This window comes from Dryobates pubescens, chromosome 1 (genome assembly GCF_014839835.1).
Source record: "Dryobates pubescens isolate bDryPub1 chromosome 1, bDryPub1.pri, whole genome shotgun sequence".
In the NCBI taxonomy this organism is placed as follows: Eukaryota; Metazoa; Chordata; class Aves; order Piciformes; family Picidae; genus Dryobates; species Dryobates pubescens.
Window position 1 is genome coordinate 6,906,063 of NC_071612.1, and position 22,516 is coordinate 6,928,578.

At 47.8% G+C, this 22,516-nt stretch overlaps 1 protein-coding gene across 12 annotated transcripts in view; it reads right to left on the minus strand.

Annotated features, from left to right (window-relative positions):
- Nucleotides 1-22,516, minus strand: part of CADPS (calcium dependent secretion activator) — a 230,486-nt gene that overhangs the window by 170,203 nt on the left and 37,767 nt on the right. For all 12 annotated transcript variants that reach the window (XM_054160939.1, XM_054161022.1, XM_054161013.1 and 9 more), the window contains exons 2-3: nt 11,791-11,904; nt 7,076-7,408 (exon numbers count right to left, since the gene is read on the minus strand). In XM_054160939.1, the coding sequence (XP_054016914.1) occupies nt 7,076-7,408; nt 11,791-11,904 (447 nt within the window). The remainder of the gene's footprint in view (nt 1-7,075; nt 7,409-11,790; nt 11,905-22,516) is intronic.

The window sequence follows — 22,516 nt, forward strand, 5'->3', positions numbered from 1 at the left end:
CTCTGGGGCAGTTTCACCCTGCCCACTAAAGCGGAAAAAGAGAATGTCAGACCAGCTTGCCCCTCCACTCCCAGCCAACAGGAGCAGTGGGAGAAGCTGACAGGCTCTGATTTTCTAAGCACAGGTGACTGACTAACAAACTGCATTATCAGCACTGTGCTGCTGTTCTCCAGAGTAATTGCATTCAGGCATCCTGCCAGGGAAAAGGATCCCTTTCCCAATTCCTCCCTTGCATGGCAGACAAGTTTAGGTCAAAAATGAGCATAGCTCATATCATGCCAAACCTCCTGCTGGGAAGCTTGTGATGTGCCCCAGATTTGTATGAGAGGTTTGCTCAGTATCAGCATGAAGCCTGTGGCTGGCACCAGGACAGGCTGCCACGCCAGGGTCTGTGGTGGGCTTAGGCAGGACCTGCCTGTGGACTGCCTGAGGAAAGCAAACATATAAATCACCCACCTGTGCACAACTGGAGCCTGCATGGTGTCTCTAGGAATACTGCAATGTCAGCACATCCAGAAGAACGCCAGACTGTGTCTTCCTTTACTTAAAGCTTATTTAGGATCAGAATATACAAAGTATTTTGTTCTCATGAAACAGGCAAGAGAAGCCTCAATCAAATTACTAAGGAAAAGATTTAAATTGCAATTCTACCAAACTCTGCTATCAGAGACAAAAGCTGGACCGACCGAGGCAGTGTGTCTTCACAGGGAGACAAATGAGTACTGCTCATAGGCTGGCTGACTAAAATGTGATCTGGACTGCAACACAATAGCACAATGGAAATAAGTAACCACTTTTAGAGGTTATGGGAGCAGTGTCCCAAGGCCAATGGGTGTAATCTGTGCTGCAACTCTGGCTGCAGGCACAAGCTGAGGGCTGTTTGCAAACCCACCTGGGAAGGGAACTCGCTGCTCATTTCAGGACAGCCTGGCAGAGCAGAGTTGTTTACAGAAGATGGCTTGTTGAACAGGGAGAGACAGATGCTGCAGATGAAAATTTATGAAAATGCAAAGTGGTTGTGTTCAGGGAGAGAGTGAGCATCTGGAAGAAGTCCTGCAGAAACATGTTCTGGACCTGCCATGGCCATAGCACACAGGTACATGGAAAGCAAGGAACTGATCCTGCCTGTGGCTGCTCTGAGTCCTCTCCCACCCAGAGTCCATCCAGGCTACTGCAATGCTCTGCACACAATTCTCCTCCCTCCAGATGTATCTGGTTTTAGTGCTGTGGCTTTGGCAGGTGCCTCTGGCTCCCTAATTGCTGCCAGACCTCCCACATCAGAGATGCTGTCAGCGAATGCAGCTCAGCACAGTCCAAGGGGTTATGGCACAGAAGAGTTTCCAAGCCATGAAGGGCAGTGCCCAAGGCTTGGCTTGCATCTTTGTTGCAGTTTGAGCTGGGTGCCCCCCTGCTGTGTTCACTTCCTGTGTCCAGAAGTCCAGCCCAGAGGGATGGACACAGGAAATTGTGTATTTCCTACCATAATTCTTTGCACCACTATAAGATCCAGTGCGGAGTCTAGCACGTTCTCTTTTTTCTTCCTCCTCCGCCAGCCGGTAACTGGGGGAGATGTCTCCTGGCTTTGGGCCTGGCTAGGCCCAAGGCCACGGGGGGATGGGCAGTCTCAGGCCTGGCCAGCTGAGACTAGCCCAGCAGAGGGAGGGGGAAGAAGGAGCCCTGAGGGTCTCGGGTGTACCCTCAGGTGGGAATGGGATGCCTCTGGGTTTGCTTTGGGATCTTCCTTTGTCACTGCGCTTTGGGTTTTCTGTAACATTTCACTGCTTTCCATTTAAACTTTCATCACTTTTGCAATCCGTTTGTCTGAGTGTTTTATTCCTGCCCGTGGTGGGGAGAGAGGGGGCTGCCTCAACCCAGCACATTCTTGGTAGCAGAGGATGGTTGTTGTGGGGAGGGGGTCTGCCTCTAAACCCACCACATTCTTGGCGAGCCAGGCAGGAGAGGAGTTTGTTAGTGTGTGCATTCTGGAGATCGGATTGCAAAAGATAAGAAAGTTTAAATTTAGTTCTGGGCGTCGTTCTGGCTTTTCTGGCAGTTGGGGCTCAAGTGTTGTTGTTGTTGGGGCGATTGTGCGAGTTCTCGTGGATTGCCGGGGGATACCTGGTGCGTAGCCGGTGGCACGGAGCCCCTCCTGCTATTTCAAGCAGGGGTGGCTCTTAACCATCGGAACTGGGGCATCGCTTAAGAATGCGGGACCTGCCCTCCTCCACTTTTACTCTCTGCGGAGCGGCAGAAGCGGCGGGGGGTGAAGTGGGGGAAGGGGCAGCGGCGAGCAGATCAAAGTCAGGTCCGTTCTCGCTGCGGGGTAGGGCCACCCGCGGCGGAGCGGGCGAGCCCGGCTCCCGATACCCAGGAAGGGCGAACGGGAACTCAGTTCGAAAGCTGTTCTCAAGGGCCCTGGGGACGCGTTTATGGTTTTCGCTGGAGGAGCCGTTTGAATGCCCGAGGGGTGGAGGCGATTTTGATTCTGTACCGCGGCGGTAGAGGTGGCTGGAGCCCTGCCGTGCACTCGGGTTGCGGCGCCGGAGGGCCGAGCCGTGCGCTCGGAGCGGCGGCGGCGGCTCGGGCCGTGCGCTCGGAGCGGCGGCGGCGGCTCGGGCCGTGCGCTCGGAGCGGCGGCGGCGGCTCGGGCCGTGCGCTCGGAGCGGCGGCGGGGCCAGCCCTGTTCTCTTCCCCGACGTTTACGGACGAGTTCCGAAAATGGCGCCTAGCACCTGGCTCCACCTCCCTCCTTCTCAGCAGGTTGTGGAGCAGCCCCTCCCTCTCCCGGGGTGGGGCTGTGTACTTGGAGCTGCCACATCTGCGGTACGCGAACGCCCAGTGGAGGGGCGGTGTACCTGTGGCATGCGTCTGTGGAGCCTCGGGCCGCGGCTGAAAGCGGTCAGCATTGGGCTTGGGATAGGTCCGTGCACTGTTGAGAGAGGCTCAGCGTGCTATTTCCTGGAGGGGTGGAAAAGCAGCAGAGCCTGATTGTTCTGGCTGACTTGCCCCAGGGGTGGAAATATGCCGCTGAGTGGATAGAAATGGGAATGAAGGTTTGGTTGAGAAGTTGTGAGGTTCTTTCCAGGTGACCAGGATGTCCAACGGATCCATGAAGAGCTTGCACCGCAGAAGAGTGAACTCTGCATCGCGAGAGGTTCCGTTAGATGAGAGGAGAAGGACTGGAATGGACTGACACTTGAGCCTGAATGAGAGACTGTTTGAGTGGACGCCCAGATGAAGATGTGGACTTCGCCGGACATGTCATCAGAAGATTTCTGATTTGATGATGTGTTTAGGTGCAGAGATTATGGTATGAAATACAGGGGTGGCATGTTGCAGTTTGAGCTGGGTGCCCCCCTGCTGTGTTCACTTCCTGTGTCCAGAAGTCCAGCCCAGAGGGATGGACACAGGAAATTGTGTATTTCCTACCATAATTCTTTGCACCACTATAAGATCCAGTGCGGAGTCTAGCACGTTCTCTTTTTTCTTCCTCCTCCGCCAGCCGGTAACTGGGGGAGATGTCTCCTGGCTTTGGGCCTGGCTAGGCCCAAGGCCACGGGGGGATGGGCAGTCTCAGGCCTGGCCAGCTGAGACTAGCCCAGCAGAGGGAGGGGGAAGAAGGAGCCCTGAGGGTCTCGGGTGTACCCTCAGGTGGGAATGGGATGCCTCTGGGTTTGCTTTGGGATCTTCCTTTGTCACTGCGCTTTGGGTTTTCTGTAACATTTCACTGCTTTCCATTTAAACTTTCATCACTTTTGCAATCCGTTTGTCTGAGTGTTTTATTCCTGCCCGTGGTGGGGAGAGAGGGGGCTGCCTCAACCCAGCACATTCTTGAGCCTGCAGCAATCAGGCACCCAGCTGCCGTTGTGGCTTTGAAATCTGGCCTGTGCAAACATCAAGAACTTTTGGAGTAGGAAGTAATTTGCTACTAATGCTTAGGAGGCAAAAGGGAAGGAAAAAAATAATCCTGTTTCAGAGGTGATGCCAATGCTTCATCCTGAGAGATCAGGAAGAAGCTTTCATGGGGGTAAAGGGGCTGGTTACAGAATCACTTCTCATTGCATATCATATTCTGCTCTCCCTCGCAGCTCTGCTTTAGAAAACATGCTAGTCAAGTGTCATGCACCATTGACTTTTGCAAGGAACTGCCCATACAAGCTCAGCAAACACAAACATTTGTATGTTAATAGATTTTACTTATACCTACAGCAGAATGGCTGCAAGTGATTGCTGAGACCCTGTGGGAAGGAGTAGTGGTCAACAGCAATTTTACTGCAAGATCAGAAGTGCAGAGTAGCTGCTGCTGCTCTCCTAAGGACTGAGAGTGGCCAGAGAGCTCCAGAGATCCCTCTGGTATAGCCCAGATGACATGACCACAGGAAGCACTGAAGCACAGGTAGCAGCAAAGCCTGCAGTTTCCTTAGGTGCCTGCTGCTGCCTTCCCTGCAGCACTGAATGGGAGTAGGAGCAGCAGCAACCTGCTTCCACCTCATCTCTCCACAGGGCAGGTGGAAGACTGTTTGGAAGGACACCCAGATGAAGACTTGGACTTTGCTCTACATATCATCTGAAGATTTCTAATTTGATGATATGTTTTGGGTGCAGGAATTATGGTATGAAATAAGGGGTGGTGTGTGGCAGTTGAGGCTGGGTGCCTCCTGTTGCTGCCAGACAAGTTACACCTCCGGTGTCCCGAGTCTCCAGCCCAGTAGGTGGACACAGGAAGCTGCGTATTTCATACCCATAATATCCTGCACCCTGTAAATCCAGCTGCAAAGTCTTTCTCTTCCTCTTTCTTCCCTCTCTGCTCCCATGGGAGATGCTCCCTCTCAGGTAACAGTGGGGGAGTATCTCAAGCCCTCTTAGGCCTGGCTAGGCCTAATGCCAGGAGGAGAAGGGGGAGGGGCAGCCTCAGAGCTGGCCAGACTGAGACCAGCCTAGCAGCGGGGGGAAGAGCGAGCCCTGGGGGGGTTGGGTATACCCCCAGGTGGGGAGAAGGGAAGTGCTGGGAGGCTTTTGGGTGTGCTGTAGGGGACTCTATGCTTTGGGTTTCTTTTGTCACTGTGCTTGAAGTTTCTGTAAAACACTCACTGCTTTTCCATTTAAACTTCCCATCGCAATCCATTTGTGTGAGTGTCATTGTGTGAGTGTCATTCTTTCACCCCTCTCAGGGGCAAGAGAGGATCTGCCTGGCCTCAAACCAGGACAGAAGGTTTCCACTGCACCACAGCAGCAGCACAGCACTGTAACCACTCACACTGTACCCCAGGAAAATATCAAACAGTTGAATGACTGCTGGCCTCACAGCTTTCTGAGCCGTGCCTTGTATAAAAAGCTCTCCTTTCTGCATAGCTAATCCTCAGTATCCAGGTATTAAAAACAGAGCAGCTCCCGTGCTAATACTTGCTTTCAACAGAAATTACATCTTTCTCTAAAAGCTTAAATTATAGGTTTGCTCCCTCTGAGTATTAGAAAAGACCCACAATTAAATCATTCACTTTCAGAGTAAACCCAGGACCTACTGCAGGAAACAGGTTGCTTGATGCAACAGGGCAATTCATGGGGAGCAGCCACTGGGCTTGTGGTGTCAGCCAGAAAGGCTCTCATAAGCAGACATCAGGGCAGCTGTAATTAAATATTGTTTCTGTGTCACTGGGAACCAGAAAGGAAGAAGATCACTCACTCACACAAAACCACCCAAGTTCCTTAGCCAAGCACAGGGCAAGGGAGAAAGAGAGACACAGGGCTTGAGGTGGTTTAAGTTAACAAAAACCACTGCAGAACTGACTCAGCTCTCAGCACATCACCAAAAACATTGTGGGTTTGATTAAAAAAAAAAAATCCTCCAGTGGAGGATGGAGGCACAAAATCTGGTTTGTAAACACAATTTGTGAAGACTGATGTAGTCCTTGCTGTTGCTTTTTTGCTATGAAGACACCTTACTCAGGGACGTTTATTACCCTCTTCCCACTCTGCCACTAAGGTCTGAGCTGAAGAAGATCAAATGTAAGATAATTAAACACTTTACAGGAGAAAAACAGATCAAACATAATTTTCCATGCCTTGACAAGAATTGGAAATGTCTAGACAGAAGACAGACAGAATTGGTTTCAAATGTATTAATTTCAATGAGAAGTAGAATCCCTGAATTACAGGGATGAGGCTGAGGTCTGCTCCTCCTCTGAAAACTTTCCACAGCATTACCTTGCCCTCCCCGAGACTCTGACATCCTTTATCCCGCCTGGAATATTTATATCCAATAGCAGGGGACCATAATCTGGGTCACCATCAGCCTGGACAGCCACACAGAGCCCTCAGCAAAAGCTGCTAGGAACACAAGCAGCACTGCAGAGTCCCAGCTCCAAGTATCTGGGGAACTGGTTCTTATTGGAGGAGCAAAAGAGAGGAATGGGAAGAGTTTAATCAGTCTGGGAAGTCACAACACAAGCAGAGCCACCCCGGGGTCGTGGGGGTTTGGGATGCTCTCTCCTTCCACCACAGGCAGACAGGCATCACAGAGGCTCCCTCTACTTAAGGAGAATCCATACAACCTCAGGAAGTGAGTTTGCATAAGGCATACAGCCCGGAGGCATCTGAGCTTCAAGTACAAATAAGGTTATTGCAGGCTGCAAGAATGCTCTTCTCTCATTTAGACTGGTGATGTGAAAGAGGGAAGACAAGAAAGTCCCAGCAAAACAGCCCACTTAGGCACCATCTGCTCATCCAGACACAGAGATGGAGGAATAAAATTTTCCCATCTCAGTAATCCTATGGGATTTCAGGAGAGAAAACTTTATATAAAGACCTTCAAAAACATCTGCAGAGACCTCTAAGCAACCAAATGAAAGAAAAAACAAGCAGGAGCAAGCGAAAGCCCACTTGCACTGCCAGAACGTAAGTGGTAGCGCAGGAGTCCCACCACAAACCAAAATCCCCTTCCCTAGTGGAAGCTCTCTGAAAAACAGTCTGGTCAGACACAAAGTTTTCAATTCATAACAGCAGTATTTTCCCCTTGGCAAGTCCTTCCCCAGGAAACCCCCTTCCACTACCAGCCAGGCTGGGAGAAAGGTCTTACCTGACATGCGTTGTACAGAAGCTGATGCTCAAATTTCTTGATCCCCAGAATGTTCTGGAACATCTCGTAGAGCTGTTCCTTGCTGAGAATGAGCTCTGAGGCAGCACTTGCCGTCATCCTGGCCTGCTGCTTACGGGGGTCCTCTTCCCCACGGTAAATGGCATCAAACTTTGCCATCCAGGAGCTCAGGACTGTCTCCTTGCTGAGGCCATCGATTTCCGGCAGGCTACGCACTCTCTTCTCAATGTGCTTCTTGAAGACCTCCCGGGAGTCATTGGCTGAGCACCCTCCACTCTGCACCATCCTGGCAACACGGTCACTTTTCAGGAACACCTACAAAGAAAAGGATGACTTCAAATGGTGTCACTTTAAAAAAAAAGAAAAGAAAAGGAAAGAAAAATCCCTTAAAGTACCACGAGACATGGTTTTGCTGCTGGGAAATCTGCTAACTGGCTGCCAGAACACTTCCCAACTCCTCACTCAACCACCACACGTTGCCAGGTGGAGAGAGGCTTCAGCTGTGCCTTGTGAAGCATAATGAAATCAGGTGAAGCTTCTGTGTTGTGTCCACTAAACCCAAACCATTTTGATGCCATTAGGACTTCATCTGGTATTGTGGTTGCACCTCACTGCATACATTAATGCCCTTGGGGAAAGCAGGGTAATATTTTGCTCCACCAAATATTTTAATAAGGGAGTTATTGCACAATTGCATTCACCTAGCCAAGTTCTGCCCTGATAGAAGGAGCCCAGTCATCCTACTGAAGTCAACAGCATTGCACTGCATTTCACCTGGCAGCCAGGCCCCTGGGAAACCTCTGACCAGTGCAGGGACCAAGCTACTACACCAGAAGAGAACTTTGCAGACTGCCTTGCTGCCACATGACAGGAATGGGATTGTATTAATTAATTTACTGTTACCTTCAGTTAAATAATGTCTGTGCCCCCACTTCTCCCATAGCCTAGTCTTTCCAACCTAGGCAACCAGTACTGCAAGAGCACCATTAAAACACCCCAAGAAAGGACAAAGAGGAACGGCCTGAACTTTGCAAACTGCCGGGTAAACACCAAGGTAACTGGGGATCTGAGGGTCACTAAAACGTGGCATGGCCACAGAAGGATGAGGCTAAATCCCTTCCCGCTCTGGCTCTGCTAAAGCAGCACAGGATGGTTCAGTGTGGGTTGAGGCCACCTGGGAAGGCTTTACAGAGAAAGCATCTTGCCAGGTGCAGGACCCTGAGAGCAGAAGGGAGGGAGAAGGCACTTGCTGAAGATGTTTTTTCCCACTGCAACAACAGCAGAAGGGTCAAAACATAAGAGACCCCCTGTGCACCAGGAAATGCCACAGGAGCAATGTAGAACTGAAGGGTGAGAGAAGGACAGGGGAATATTGTGTTGGCTCTCCTCTCCCAAGCTTTGAACACAAGAGAGCAATCACTGCCCAGCAAGAACTGCTGTTTTATTAATGATGCTGAGGACAGATGAATACAGAAGGCTGGGAAGAAGCTGTGCCAGCACCAGGGTGTATCTGTCAGCTCTCAATAATTAAAGAGTTTGAGGATGACCTAAGGACATCATAGATATTTTTTTTATACCACTCAGCAACATGGCACTCCGTGTTCCCAGATGCTTGATGGCACAGGCATCTGTCAGGAGTAGTAGTGGATTTTGCTCCAAGACCAGCCCAGAAATGGTGCTGAGGAAGAGCTGGGCTGTTTCCTTCCAACACCACTGAGCTGATGAGGGCACTCTGCAGATGATATAAGCAGGATGCCACCAGCAGCCTCTTAGGTCCACACTGAATTTATACCAGCACACATTTTCTTTCCTTGCAGAGTTTTACTATGAGTGATGACCCCCGAGTGCAAAGAGGTGCTTTTAGGTAATAGGTGAGAACTGTTAAAATCCAAGCTGGCAGCACAGCCCAGGATGGCCTCAGCATACCGATGGTCTGACCCTGTGTGACAGCACTAATGACTTCCCACACCTGCCAGCACCAGCAGATGCAATTAGCTGTGGTCCTTATGCCTGTGGCTGGGGTGATGCCACTGTGAGCAGAGGGACCTGGCTCCCTAGCTTCCCTCAGCCCCAATTTATCCACCCTGGGTGCAGCGGAGCAGCCAACAAAGGAGAGCTGTGGTTGGCAGAAGATGCAGGTGTGGTGGAGCATCAGTCAGATACAAGGCAGCAGAAAAAGACTATGAAACAGGAAGATAAAGAAAGATAAAAGAGGTGTTCTGTCCTGCAGAACAAGCTCCTTTATTTAGAGGATAACAAGGGACTTGCCCAGCTGCAAGACTGCCTAGAAGGACTGCCAGGAGTCAAGAGCTGCTGAAGCAAAATCCTACACCAACACATGCAGAAGAGAACTGGTTTCTATTAACTGGGTCATGTATCTCTTGCCACATCCATAGATGAGCCCTCAATGTCACGAGTGGCCCCAACTCTATCTGCCAACAGCAGAGTGGAAATGAGTCTAACAAAGCATTTCCATAATACTCACTGAAGGGACTGCAGCACGGAGTGCTAGTTGACAGATGAAGCTTTACTCATTAGAAGTAAAAGGACATGAGACAAGCTCTCCTGGAGTGTGTATTGGAGTGTGCTGTGCCTGTCTCACACACATGGGTCTGCAGCATTCCTGAAGGCACAGTGATGCTTTGCAGACCAGCAGCACAGTCTGCTCAGATCACTCAATCTTTTCATTTGATGGCAGCCTACGAACTAGTCTAAGACTGACAACCACAAGCTTATCCCTTGACAGCAACATTAACAGCAGAATGTGGCTGAGCACATTCAGGGCAAGACCAAACACATTCCTGACCCACACCACCACCTTTACCTCCTTCTTTCTCCATCATCCCCCAGGATATCAACCTAATCTGCAATGTTCCTAAGCAGACCCCTTAGAAACACCAGTCATGTCTTACACAGAGAAGGCCAGTTTCTGCTGAGCAAAAAGTCAAGCTTTAGCATTTTCCAAGCCATCATACAGCTTTATAAATCAGTACCTAAATGCTAATTTTCACATAGCATCTATTTAAGGGGTGGTTAATTGCTCAAAACCCTGAGATATGGAGTAGCTGGGATAAGTAGGATCTGCTGTGACTGCAACATGTCTCAAACAAGGGTGGGCACCACTCTGCAGAGAAGAGAGGACAGGGGGAGTGCTGCTGAGGCACTGTGAGGGGGCAGAGGCTTTCTGCAGTGAGGCTTTACCTTAAGCCACTCCAGATGGAAGACTCATGCACCCATGCTACAGCTGCACAGAAGCTGAAAGTACATGGCTGTAAACTAAAGGATACCAACAGTTAAACAGAAGAAAAAGAAAGTCATGCTAAAGGTCTCAGAGCAATGCATTATGCCTTTTGGGGCCTGTTTTAAGTAGGACAGAGCTAATGGACTGTCCAGTTGAACCGAAGACACAGGCTTTACAGACATCTAGCACTGATCTAGTCCTGATCAACTGCTCTGTGTAAATCTGATGACTTGGGGTAAGAATACATACAACTTCTGGAACTAGTCAGGACAAACTTTCAGCTAGACCCACCAGTGAAACAAGGCTATATTCTGCCTGGTTTTAAGTAGCTTCACTTTCCTGCCTAATAATCTTATTGGAACAGATATCCTAAAATGCAGCTCATGCCATTCTGAAAACTTTTTTTGAGAGCATCTGTTTGGTGAAGCTGTGATAAACTGAGATTTCTTTTCTGATAAGAGATGTAAGTAACTCTCAGCTTCCTTCCTGTACAGAGAATGATGAAGTAGTAACTACTAGATTGGTTTACTACAGTTAATCCAGAGATAATTTGTGTTTTCCTTACACAGAAGCAGCTGCCCACATTTTTTATACAGTTAAAACTCTCTTCAGTTTTAATATCTGATTTTGGTCCCCTCTTAGAATCCACTGTCAGAGAAATATTTCATGTAGGCAATTCAAAATCCTCACCTTTTATGACAGAACAGCTCTAGGGAGCAAGAGAAATGGCTTGCAGAAGGACTAGCAAAAAGGTAAGCAACACTTCTCATACAGATCACAAACACTGATCTCCTTCAAAACTAGAAGCTCTTTCCTTCTGAGAAATGAAAAGCAGCATTATGGGCTGCATACAAAGAGGTGCAAACAGACGTATTTGCATAGTTATTCTTTTGCACAATTACAAATGATGCTTCATGTTCCTTGGTATCTAGTTTTCTAGATATACATCCTCCTCCTTCCCTCTATGCTTTACAGGACTTGTCATACCAAACAGAAAAGACAAGGCTCTTGCTGAAAATCCCACAGTCAATTAGAGACAATGGAAAAGCTTCAGCAAGAACTGAATGTGCTGCCCAGTTTTCTCTTGAGAATTTTCATACATACAGTATGTGACATTTATTTTCAATTGTGTCATCTTCCCTGTTTTTTTTGGAGCACACTGCTTAAACCTATCAGGAAGATATTTTTCAGTTTAAAGGAAGGGTGATCTGCTCCATAATCAATCTGTAAAATACACCATGGTGTAGGGGTTGCCACACTTGCCACATGGTTGCGTGCTCAAACCCTGAACCTCACAAACTTTGTGTTGTACCAGACACCAGAGAGAAGAGGCCTTGCACTTGCCTTTGCTTTGTGCCATTTCATAAAGGACAATCCATTTGTTTAGAATCAGACCTCATCTGTGAACAGGGGTGAGAACAGGGATTCACATGGATATTGTACTGTCTCTCCTTACCTCATAGTAGCTCTGGACGGCGTTTATAAATGCTTCATCTGCCACAATTTGGGTTTCTCCATTGAGAAAGGCCTGGAAACGATCTTTGATTGTCTGGAGCTGCTGCTTACTTATCTGCAAAACAAGCCAAATGGAAGAAATTAGTCAAGAAAGATTTATGTATGAGGGAAAAGCCCCCACTGATTCCTCTGTGATATCTGATTGAGGTACTTATGCCTTCCGCTTCCCTTTGGGGACAGCAGCAACAGATGAGGAACAAGCCACCTGTGGGTACGTGCACACATGCACCCTGGCAAGTTCATTTAAGCATCATGATTCACAGAATCACAGAACAGTTTGGGTAGGAAGGGACTTCCAAAGGTTACCTAGTTCAACCCCCCTGCAGAGAGCCAGGACATCCTCCATTAGATCAGACTGCCCAGTGGGCACCTAAAACCACCTCTAACTTAATGTCTAAACATATCTGACACCACAAAAATGCACACAACTTTTACTGCTTCAGATACACCTAAGTCAAAAGCAAGCTGCTGTTTGCATGCTTGGAAAAAACTGTTCCAGTGCAATCTCTTCCCCACTTAGCATCTCCCCTTCAGAAGATGAGGTTTTATCACCAAACAGGAAGCCTTGAGAGCTGGCTGTTGAAGATGACACTCATCAGCACTCCAGGGCCTTGGGACTTTTTATTTCCTTGCTTGTCACATACAAAGCACCAGTCAGGAACAGCGGTGAAAGAATTTAATGCCAAAGAAATCACACAAGGACAGATCTATTCTTTTTATTCTAGTAAGGACTTTCTCTGCTCTTTCTGCTGCTCAAAACAGTTTCTGTCCAGCATACAGCTGGTATAACCTGCAAGACAGCTCTAATTTTGGCACAATGACATCAGTAGAAAGCGTACAAGGATTTATTCCAGCCTCATAAGACAACATGCCGTTAGTTTGCCAATTTATCTGTCAGTTTAGAAACAGATAGAGCTAAAAACTCCACTTCTTCAGCTTGTAGTGCGAAGTCACAGCAGGCACATAACTTATGTACCAGCACTGCCAGCATAACATCTTAGGATGCAGATAATATTCGTGTTGAAGGGCTGCAGGGATTTAAATGTAGTTGTGCCTGGTTTACCGCAGGGTCGCTTCTGGTTTGAGGATAGGAATTAATTTAGACAGGAGAGAAAGGCACACACAAGATGTATATATGACAGCTTCAAACTTAAAGGGAAAAAAAAGCAGTAAGAATTAGGACAACTATTTACTAGTGACCAAAAGGTCTAAAGAAGAGTGGTTTCTTCTCACTTACATGCCAGTGGAAGAAAGCTTCCATTAAAATGGAAGAGAAAACTAAAATTAATGGCTCTAAGTGTCTAAATAGCTTTGAATAAAGTACTGAAAACTACAGACATCCAAATGACTAAAGCATAATGAAGACTGGTAAACACAGGTAGTGATAAAAAGCAGGAGAGGGACCACTTGAAAAATGCAACAATAAATATTATTAGATCTGGATGATGCTCCATGTGGGGTGTTCAGGGACTGCAGTAACGAACATCATGAATACTGGTAATTAATTCTACAGCACCATGCTGAGGAGGGTTAGTGAGCAATGCCAATTTGATGTGATAATCTGGGATTAGTTTATCCTCATGCTTATGGAGAGGTGTTCATCAAAGTGACATAAAGAAAGACTTCAGAAAACATGGAACAGCTTTTGCCATCCCTGGAAAGACAGCTCATTCCCACCCCCAAAACGGCACCCCACACTTCAGAGTCTGACATGTACATCAAGGCTTAGCATCACAGGGCTGGAGCAAGGACTGTCTCTCTAATAAGACCCCCCTCAGTCCTAGGCACCACCTGCACAGAGCCCTGTGGAAAAACACTGCTGAAACCTCCTGGCTTTAAGGTTGGCAGGATCTAATTTTTGGCTCTAAGAGTCCATCTGCCATATCAGGCACCTAAACCCCTTTGTGCAGTTTGCCAGTAGCACCTTAAATATCATGAGCTCTTAGGCAATACACACAGCATCAGACATAAATCAGGCTCCAAACCTCTCTGAGCTAGTGCAAGGTCCTGATGGAACTGCAAAGAAAACTGGGTCAGCAGTAAGAGAAGCCAAAGACAATGTAGTGGTCAGGTTGGAGACACCTGTGGGAAGGCGCTAGGTCTGTTTTTATTAAGCATTTAATTAGGTGGAAGGAGAGAAAAGCAGGATGTTAATTAAATGTATTAACGATTTTGCATTAGCAACCATTGTGAAATGACAGAGAAATAGAGGCTGTAAGAAAGCAAGAAAAGAAACAGGAAAACTACAGGTAACACTGAAATCAGCATGTTGAGGCACAAGAAAAGACATGCTAAGAGCACTGATAATCTGAGCCAAGAGGCTTTTAATTTAGGCTTTTTTAAATGTGTGTGGCATTTTTCATTATATTTCTTTCCAGGTTATCTCTCAGGACAACCTCCCTTGCTTGTTCAATTCCTATAATGCCATCTAGCAGCAATATTTTCTATTCCTTCCTCAGAATTGAATGGGCCACCTTCAAAATGAGTGATGCTTCTTGAAATTCCTAGAAGCTCCCAATACGCAGCTGACACGCAAGCTCCTGGGCACTGTGGAAATGAATCATCAGATCTGTCTCTACCAGAGTGTCAGCTGCCTTCTCCTCGCCCCCAAGCTCTACGTGTTTTCCCCATCCAGGAAAAAGGCAATCCCCTCTTATCACACCAGGCTGCAGCACAGCCCAGGCCCTGGCTAACAGAAGCCTTTGTCTTCCATCCCCACCAGACCGTGAAACAGCACTGGTGTATTGATCTGTGCCTGTGCCACTGTCATGGACATTAGTGAGAAAGCAGTCAATTTGAGCTGAAATTAAACTGCATTCATTTCAAATTTAGCTTCTGCAGCACAGCAGCAGAAAGTCAGCACCAGCTGGGAAGCAGAGGGTGGTCAGACCCATCAGTCAATGAAATCTGTCCGGCATGTTCCGTCTCCTGTTTTATGTCTCATCCCTCCCTGTCAGGTGCCAAGGGCATTGCTGCCAAACCCCAGAAGAACCTAGCAGGCAGCCAGGAGGCACCACCTCCCTGGCAGAGGCAGGGGAGCAGCCTCAGCCCCCATGTCATATTTCAAAGCAGGGCCAAGCAATGAATAGAATAGAATAGGAACAGACCAGGTTGGAAAAGACCTCCGAGATCATCAAGCCCAACCTATCATCCAACACTATCTAATCAACTAAACCATGGAACCAAGCGCCCCATCCAGTCTCTTCCTAAACACCTCCAATGATGGTGACTCCACCACCTCCCTGGGCAGCACATTCCAATGGGCAATCACTCTTTCTGTGAAGAATTTCTTCCTAACATCCAGCCCAACCCATCCATGGGCCCAGAAGAGCACAGACCCTGGATGCTCACCTGAGAATTTCAGTGCTTTAAAGGCAGGAGCATTAATTTATCTCTTGCTCTTAGAGGCACCAGTGATCAGCTAGATAAAGCAAACCAACAGCTTCTGCAGATCCAAAAAGGCCACTAAGGAGCCACTACAAGCCAATTCTCAGCTACCTTCAGTAGTGTGCTTACAAAACCACTTCCCCTTCAAAACACACCAGTACAATAGCACAGCCTTTCACCGGCTCTGCCAACAGGTGAAACCCTGTGGGGTTGCAGGCCTCTTGCACGTAAGAATGGTGGGGCAGAGGCTCCCTGCCCTGATACAAGTACAAATCCAGCAGCCATTGCACAGGAGAGAAGTGGAGACATGGGAATAAGCAGGAGTACTGTGGTGAATGGAAGAGGTTTACTTTATTTACCTTCCCTCGCTTTCCCAGTCCTTACTGCTTTTGCCTACAACTGCTTTCAGTGCATGAGAGCTGTTAAAGAAATAACAGCATTCCACACAGACTGCAGAACACCCTGCTTGAAGAGAATCACAGAATGCTTTGGGTTGGAAGGGATTTTTAAGGATCATCTAGCCAAACCCACCCTGCAGTAAGCAGCGACACCTTCAAGTAGATCAGGCTGCTCAAACAAAGCTCCATCTAACCTGACCTTGAGTGTTTACAGGGATGAGGAATACTGCCACCTCTCTGGGCAACCTGTGCCAGTGTGTCACCACTCCAAATGTAAAAAATTTGTTCCTTATCCCTATCCTAAATCTACCATCTTTCAATTTAAAAACATGACATCCTGTCCCGCCACAACAGCCTCTGCTAAAAACAATCTGTCTCCATCTTTCTTACAGGCCCCTTTAAGTGCTGAAATGCTGCCATAAGGTCTCCCTGGAGCCTTCCCCTCTCCAGGCTGAACAACCCCAACCCTCAGCTTTTCTACATAGCAGAGGTGCTCCAGCCCTCTGATCAATTTTGTGGCCTCCTCTGGACCTGCTCCATACAGGGGCTCTGGACCCAGGTGAACTCTCACCAGTTAATATTGTGGTGTGTTTTTGCAGCAGGGTATTTCACAGCCTCTATGTGTCTGAGGCATGCAAATACTTAAGTCACCCCAGATACACACAGGCAAATTAAAAGTGTAACCAAGTCAGGGATAATGAACTCCTGGCACAGGTATCAGGCAGGGCACCCAGAGAGTTTTGGGCTGGTATCCCCAGTGGACTGCACGGCTTTTTATAAGAAGCCTGTCAGTGAGAGGTCATTGCCATGATGGACTAAATTATGGGGAACAGCACACCAGTGCCTAGATCTGGGCATCCATTAGCTTCCTAACTTCTTGGTCTTAAAAATAAAAGAATAAAATAAAGAACCTGCATGCCCAGCACAATGTAGCAACCTCAGAAACAGGCTGGAACAAGCTCTGGCATGTGCCACGTCTCCAGCACAGTCACAAGCAAATCATGGAGTCAGTTTCTTGAAGTTGCTTGAGGCGAATCTCAGCAAATGTCACACCAACCTCCTCAGGACAAATGCTCACCAGCAGCTTTCTTTTTGAGTGTTATTTTTGCACACATTCCATCTGACCCAGAGCCAAATGCAAACCTGGGCACACAGAGCCGTGGCACATTCTCGGGAGCCGTTCCAGCCAGCAAACACCTGGCACCAACTCCGCACATTGTCTCCACTCCACTTCGCCTACATGCGGGGAACGTGAGCACTGCAAAGAGCAGCTGCTCGCCGCAGAAATGGTCCCTGAAAAAAAGTTACACATGGCAACGTGCCTCACTACCCCATCCTCTCTCCAGAATGCTTTGCTGTGTCTGAGCACGCTGGAGTAAGCACAGCTGATAGCTTAGGGCCTACCTCACACAACACAACGTTAGGTGGATTTGGGTTATGTACCCCACACCGTACCGTGGGTGGCCTCGAAGCAGGGTCCCAGACTTACACGTGTCGAACTTCCAAGAAATAGAACAACTTGTGCAGATCTTCTCTCTTTTCAAGCAAACTTTCAAAGCTGAATGTGTTAAGAAAACAAGATGACTTGCATTCACAGGACAGTTGTCTTTCCAAGCTTTCTATGATGCACATCAACAGCATTCGGTGTCCAAGAGCCACAGATTACATGCCTTGAAAGCCACTAGACAGGAGAGTTTCTTATGCATTTTTGCACAATATTGCAATGAGGGTGGTCCAGCACTGAGACAGGGGCCCAGAGAGGCTGTAGCAACTCCAACCTTGCAAGTTTTCACAGCCTGAATGCATGACATCATCTGGTTTTGGAGGGAGCCCTGTTTTAAAAGCAGGACCAGAGACCCCCAGAAGTTCTTTGCAACCTGCATTACACTATGGCCATACCATAGCCAACAGAAGACTTACAAGGAGAGGCCATCCTAGGTTGCAGGCTGCCAAACATTTTAGAGCTAAACACTGATTTGTCAGTGACAGGCCACAGAATAACTCATCCACAGCTGTGCACACATACACTCAAACCAGCTAACAAAGCCATATCCATCAATGTGACAGCTGCTGGAATAGCAGTCAGATCTGAACTCTGTACAAGGAAGTTTTCAAGCAAAAGGCACCCCTATGGTGGAGATGCAATCCCTTTTACTGCCATGCTTCAACACCTCTGACTGAGGACTGGATGCTCTTGCACCCATGCATCCCACCGGAAGGGTCTGCCTTGCAGCCAGAATGTGAGGATGCACCAAAGTGCTACACAGCAGTCCCTGATGGTTCAGCCCATGAGTGTCATCCATGCCTCAAAGGAATTGGTTAAGCTGGGGACCCCAGGTAATTCCCAGGGGAAGCACCTCTGCCTTTTCTCTAGAGAGACCATCTTACAGCACATGACCAAGAGCAACACAGAGCTCCTTAGGGCACCTGCTGTGCAGGAGCCACTGCCAAGGAGCAGCATTTAACTGCTCACTCTGCTGTTGTTCCAGGTTTGGTTTTGTAACATCTAATAAATACTTTATTACTCCTCAGCATCAGGTGATTTAGGAAGAAGCTAGACCATTCTAACAAGCATCCCTCATCATCACTGCTTCCACAGTCTGAAAACCAGCCATAACATGAATAATGTGGGAAGGAGAGAAAGAGGTACCAGAGCAGCTGAGTGCTGGCCTCCAGGGAGAGGCCAGAAGCCCCAGCAACAGGCATGAGACTAGAAAAAAAACAAAACCAACTTCAGGTTATTTTGCACTGGGAAAACACATCAGATTCTCCTTGCACTGATGCTGCTTTCCCCTCAGTAGGGAGAGTACCACAGTGGAGGTGACACTGGGGGGTTTCATTGCAATCTCTTGTGGGCAAAGGCGGCTGTGCTGCAGACAGCTGAACACTGCTGGCTTTACCCTGCTAACATAAGTGATCAGTATTAACTGCCAGGAACCTTTCCCAGCTACCCAGCAGTGTATTTTCTGGTTGTTTCAGAGAGGTTTAAAATTTGCTGCCATAGAGAGCTCCTTGTGCTTTGGTTTCTGATAGCCACAATAGATCTGTCAGGAATACCGAGCCAGCGCTCACAGTCTGCCCACACGTGGATCACTGTGCACACACCCACTGATCCACCACTGTCTGTACAATTCCCTCTTCATGGGCACTTGATTTGTTGCCTCCTGGCTCTGCCCGTGATTTACAGGCTTTGGTGCATCCACACTGCCCACACTCTCTTCAGTCATGCTCATCCTTTTTGTACAGCACCAGCCACCAGCCCTGCTGACCCCTTCTCCTCCCTCAGAAGAGGTCCCCAGATGATTTGCTGCAGAAAAAACCGCACAACTGTGCCATCACTGTGCCTGGGTTTACACATATGGGACAGAGAAGGGCACACACAACCCTTTCTGCAGGCAGCAGCTCATGCTCTGCTTGCTCAGCCCACTGCAATATTGGGGATGGGTCAGAGCAAGAGGGACCCTCCAAGGAGCAACACTTGCCTGGGCCAGACTGGGTGCAGGCACAAGCAACACAAACAGCCCCTGGGAGCTTACACAGCAGCCCCGCACCGATTTGCAGCTCAGAGACTGAACCAACCTCTTGCCCAGGAAGCCAACAATCCAAGAACAGTATTTCCCAATCTAATGGTCATTATCTGCTTCAGCAACACAACCACAGGGGGGAGAAAACCCACCAGAGCTGCCGGCATATGAAAGGAAACCCTCTTCTCCGCCCAGCTGCAGAGCTACCACCCAGCCAGAGCACTACCACAGCATCAGCTCCAATCCTTGCCAGGACTTCTAATGTCTCTGTTATTACAAGCAAACTCCAGCAGCTTTGCAGCATGAACAGTGAATGCTGAATGATTTTGGCACTTGATGGGCCATTTCTTTTTTAAAGAGGTTCAAGTGCTGGATAAGAAACAGGAAAGTAAAACATCAAACCCTTTGGTTAGATCAGCTGCAGTCACAGAGTTTCTAGATCAAGCAGAGCAGATCTCTCCTTTCCACTGCTCCAGACTACATCCAGTAGAAGGTTTATCAGAAAAGACAAAGCACAGGCTCAGAGATGCTCTCTTTGAAATACATGGATGTTCTTTTTGTCCTCTCAATCCCCAAGTGCATCTCTTTTCTATGATTCTCTCTGCCAGCTAGGTGCACTTCTCTGACATACATAAAAGACCTAAAATACTACAGATGCTCCTATTTTCTGACACAGTGATGCACAATGGTAAAAGAGGAAGGTAAAACCATGATTTGGGACTGGGCCTTTGCCATGACAACCTTCTCCTGCGTGCTTTCCAAGCTACAATTTCCTTCTGCAACCTGCCACCACAAGGCAAGTTTAGATGTAGGCACATCAAAAGATACCTTGCCACTGTGCCTGCTTCACTTGCTACCTTTGTACCAGGTGTGGCCATCATGTGCACGTATGGCAATCTGCATCTCCCCTTGCAAAGGCTCCCCTTTTCTATTAAGATCAAACACACTTACTGAAAAATGCAGCCCTGGCAGCTGCAGGAACTTCTGCTCCTATCCACAAGTTTCCATCTCCTGATTGTCTCTCTTTTCTCCTGGCTGGTTCCTCCTCTGCAGCTAGTGTGCAAGCAAATAACCCCAAGATGGAGCCACCTGACAAAAGCACAGAAAAACTGGGACTTCTCCCAACTATGATCTTATTTTACCTAAGCAAGCCATCAGCAGAGTGAGTTTGCAATAGATGCCACAGACCAACCCAGCCCTGCTGGGTGTTTTTCTCTATATGATCTAACAGATACACGCCCCTATTTTTTTATTGATCAATAAAGACAGGACTTTGATCTCAGAATGGAGAAGCCAGCACAAAATATAAGCAAGAAATAGCAATGATGAAATACTGGGCCAGTGACTGAGCATGGGCTCAGGGGGCAAGTGCTGCTCTAAGAAACCTCCCTGGTGACTTCTGCTGTGACAAGAGCCATGCCTGGTGAGCTCTGCTGCATAAAACACATCATCATGATCTGGCAGCTTTCAGCAGAAAGCACAGCATCCTGCTGCCTGTGGTAAAAGTGTGGCTGTTCTGTTAATAAAACACAAAAAAACCAAACCCATAAAAATACCAGCAGAAGTACAGTTAGCAAATAAAACCAGGAGGCAAATAGAATGGAGGCTGCCTAGGATGGGCAGGGTGACATGCAAAGTCCTCCAACACTGGGTGCCCCAAAGGCAGGAGGCAAATTCCTTTATTTCCTTGAGGCCTCCTCCAGGCTAGATGCTGCAGCTGGCTTGTCTCCTCCTCCTCTCTCCAGCCCAAACACTTTCTTTGCTCCCTCCAGTCCCCCTCTGGTTAACTCTGAATCTTGAGGGAAAAATAACACAACCACTTACAAACCTTCTCCAGAAAATTCTGCTAGCAAGGGTCTTGGTCAGAGGTGCAGGTGAAGTTGTGTTTGCTTTGACTGGTGTAGGAGCCCTCTAGAAATGTAATACAAATGACTTGGTCTGCCCTTTTACTCCAGCAGTGTAGTATGTATGGTAGGTACAGTCCATTGCTGCTCTGAAACCTCAAAAAAACCCTTAAACTAGCAAAAATGAGTGAGAGATCTTGCTCATCATCTTCAGCCCTGCAGCCAGTCTTGGAAGTAACATTTTCATTCCTTCTCTTTTTCTTGTGGATGGAAAACAACACATGGTCTCCTGAAGCTTGTGAGTGTTGACAAAACACAGCTTCCAAGACCTTACCTCCCATACTTTTGTGCCTCAAGACCATGGCATGCTGCACAGTGGAAAGGCATGGTGTGGAGCTGAAGAACATCATGGGTTATCCAAGGACTAAGGCTGGGTTAACCACTCTACAAACAAGAGATACTATTAACTCCTCTGACTTTCCACATAGGGAAGAAGGGCACATGTGGTCCTTTCCATGGTCCCTTGGAGAATTCAGGGACACATTGGCTTACTGGCATTAATATTCCTTTCCTTTCATAATATTCTGGGGTCAGCTTCCAGAACTTAGATATTTTACAGCCTTATTGACAAGGAGAGTAGAAAAGTCAGTTTGGGGTATGGATGCTGCACATCTATTACCCAGTGACCACAAAGCCCTAAGCCTCCTGCTCAGTCACAGAGACTGGCATGTGAAATTTCTCAGGTCAATCATCTGCAATAGATAGTTGATACTCTATTTATTTAATAATAAAAAGGGGTTGTGCAAAATCTCCTACAAGTGCTACAAAAGTACATTCACAAATGATGCCCAGGTACCCAAAAGAAAGAACTGTATAAAGACTGCATGGTTTGACTCAGATGATCAATGTGGCCAGCATCCCTTTGACCAGAGACATCTCCTCAGCCGCTCCTACAAAGTAACAGTGGAAAACCTTTTCCCACCACCCTGGTCAGTGTTATTTGGACAGTACAGTACTCAGAAGATTGGTAACCCACACTGCTGACAAGACAAACTGTGCCAGGGGAAGTTTAGGCTCGAGGGGAGGAGAAAGTTCTTCACAGAGAGAGTTGTTAGCCATTGGAATGCGCTGCCCAGGGAGGTGGTGGAGTCACCGTCCCTGGAGGTGTTCAAAAAGGGACTGGATGTGACACTTGGTGCCATGGTTGAGTAGTCATGAGGTCTTGGGTGACAGGTTGGACTTGATGATCTTTGAGGTCTTTTCCAACCTTATTGATTCTATGATCTTTGAGGTCCCAAGCATCTCAATTCTTGGACTACTTTAGAGGTTAGGCATGGTCCAAACACAATGTAAGGACATCTAATTATTCATAAACATACTAAATGCTAAAAGTGGCTGAGGGATGGGGTGGGAAGACAAGGCTGGTCCATGCTGATGAGTCTTCAGTAGAGGAGGATGGTGTCCCAGGACCCAGGCAGGTCCTTGGTCTCAAACAACCCAACTGTCTGCTGTTT